We start from the raw sequence: 669 nt of genomic DNA on the forward strand, positions 1-669 counted from the left end.
CACCAGATCTTTCATTATCATTTTTAGTTTTATAAAAACCTTGAGACACCAGAAAAAAAGGTATTTAGACTTAATGTGGCAGATGGGAGATGGGCAATCTGTGAATGGGGGAAGAAAGTTTATCCGATGCAGCCAACCCCGATGGCCTCTTGGCTTTGGCTGCAGCTTCAAGTAAAGGTTTCAGTGGGGTGAGCACGGTGCGACACATTAATCTTCAGTGAGTTGGAATCGTATTGTTTTCTGCCGAGTAAGAATGTCGGCGGCAACGTTTTCAGGGAGTGGAGGAGGGCAGATGTCCTGTGGATCAGCCCCGGCTTCTGTGCAAAGAGACAAAACGGAGACAGTGAGGGCACAAGGAGCAGGATCCGGCCCTTCCCTGCAGCCAAAGCCAACCTGCCGCGGGGCAGGGGGTGCCGGTAGGTGCTCGGCGGGGCCAGCCTGAGCACGGCACCACACCGAGACTCACAGGAGCCACCCACGGAGCCACCTGGGCAGGAAGTGGGCAGCAGAGCCTGCCCTTGGCCCCAGCACCCCAGCAGCTCAGGTGCCAACAGCACCGCAGCAGCAGGCGGAGCGTGTCGGCTAACAGGAGAAAGGGTTAATGGTGCCCAGCATCCCCAGCCTGTGCTCAGCGAGCTACCACCAACCAGAGCCACCACCAACCAGAGC

At 56.8% G+C, this 669-nt stretch overlaps 1 protein-coding gene across 1 annotated transcript in view; it reads right to left on the bottom strand.

Moving 5' to 3' along the window:
- Positions 1–207: 207 nt before the first annotated feature.
- Positions 208–669, bottom strand: part of LRFN5 (leucine rich repeat and fibronectin type III domain containing 5) — a 10222-nt gene continuing 9760 nt past the window's right edge. The window contains exon 3 of the mRNA XM_010136246.1: positions 208–317. Within this exon, the coding sequence (XP_010134548.1) occupies positions 208–317 (110 nt within the window). The remainder of the gene's footprint in view (positions 318–669) is intronic.

Source organism: Buceros rhinoceros, unplaced genomic scaffold, assembly GCF_000710305.1.
Source record: "Buceros rhinoceros silvestris isolate BGI_N320 unplaced genomic scaffold, ASM71030v1 scaffold3645, whole genome shotgun sequence".
Taxonomy (NCBI): domain Eukaryota; kingdom Metazoa; phylum Chordata; class Aves; order Bucerotiformes; family Bucerotidae; genus Buceros; species Buceros rhinoceros.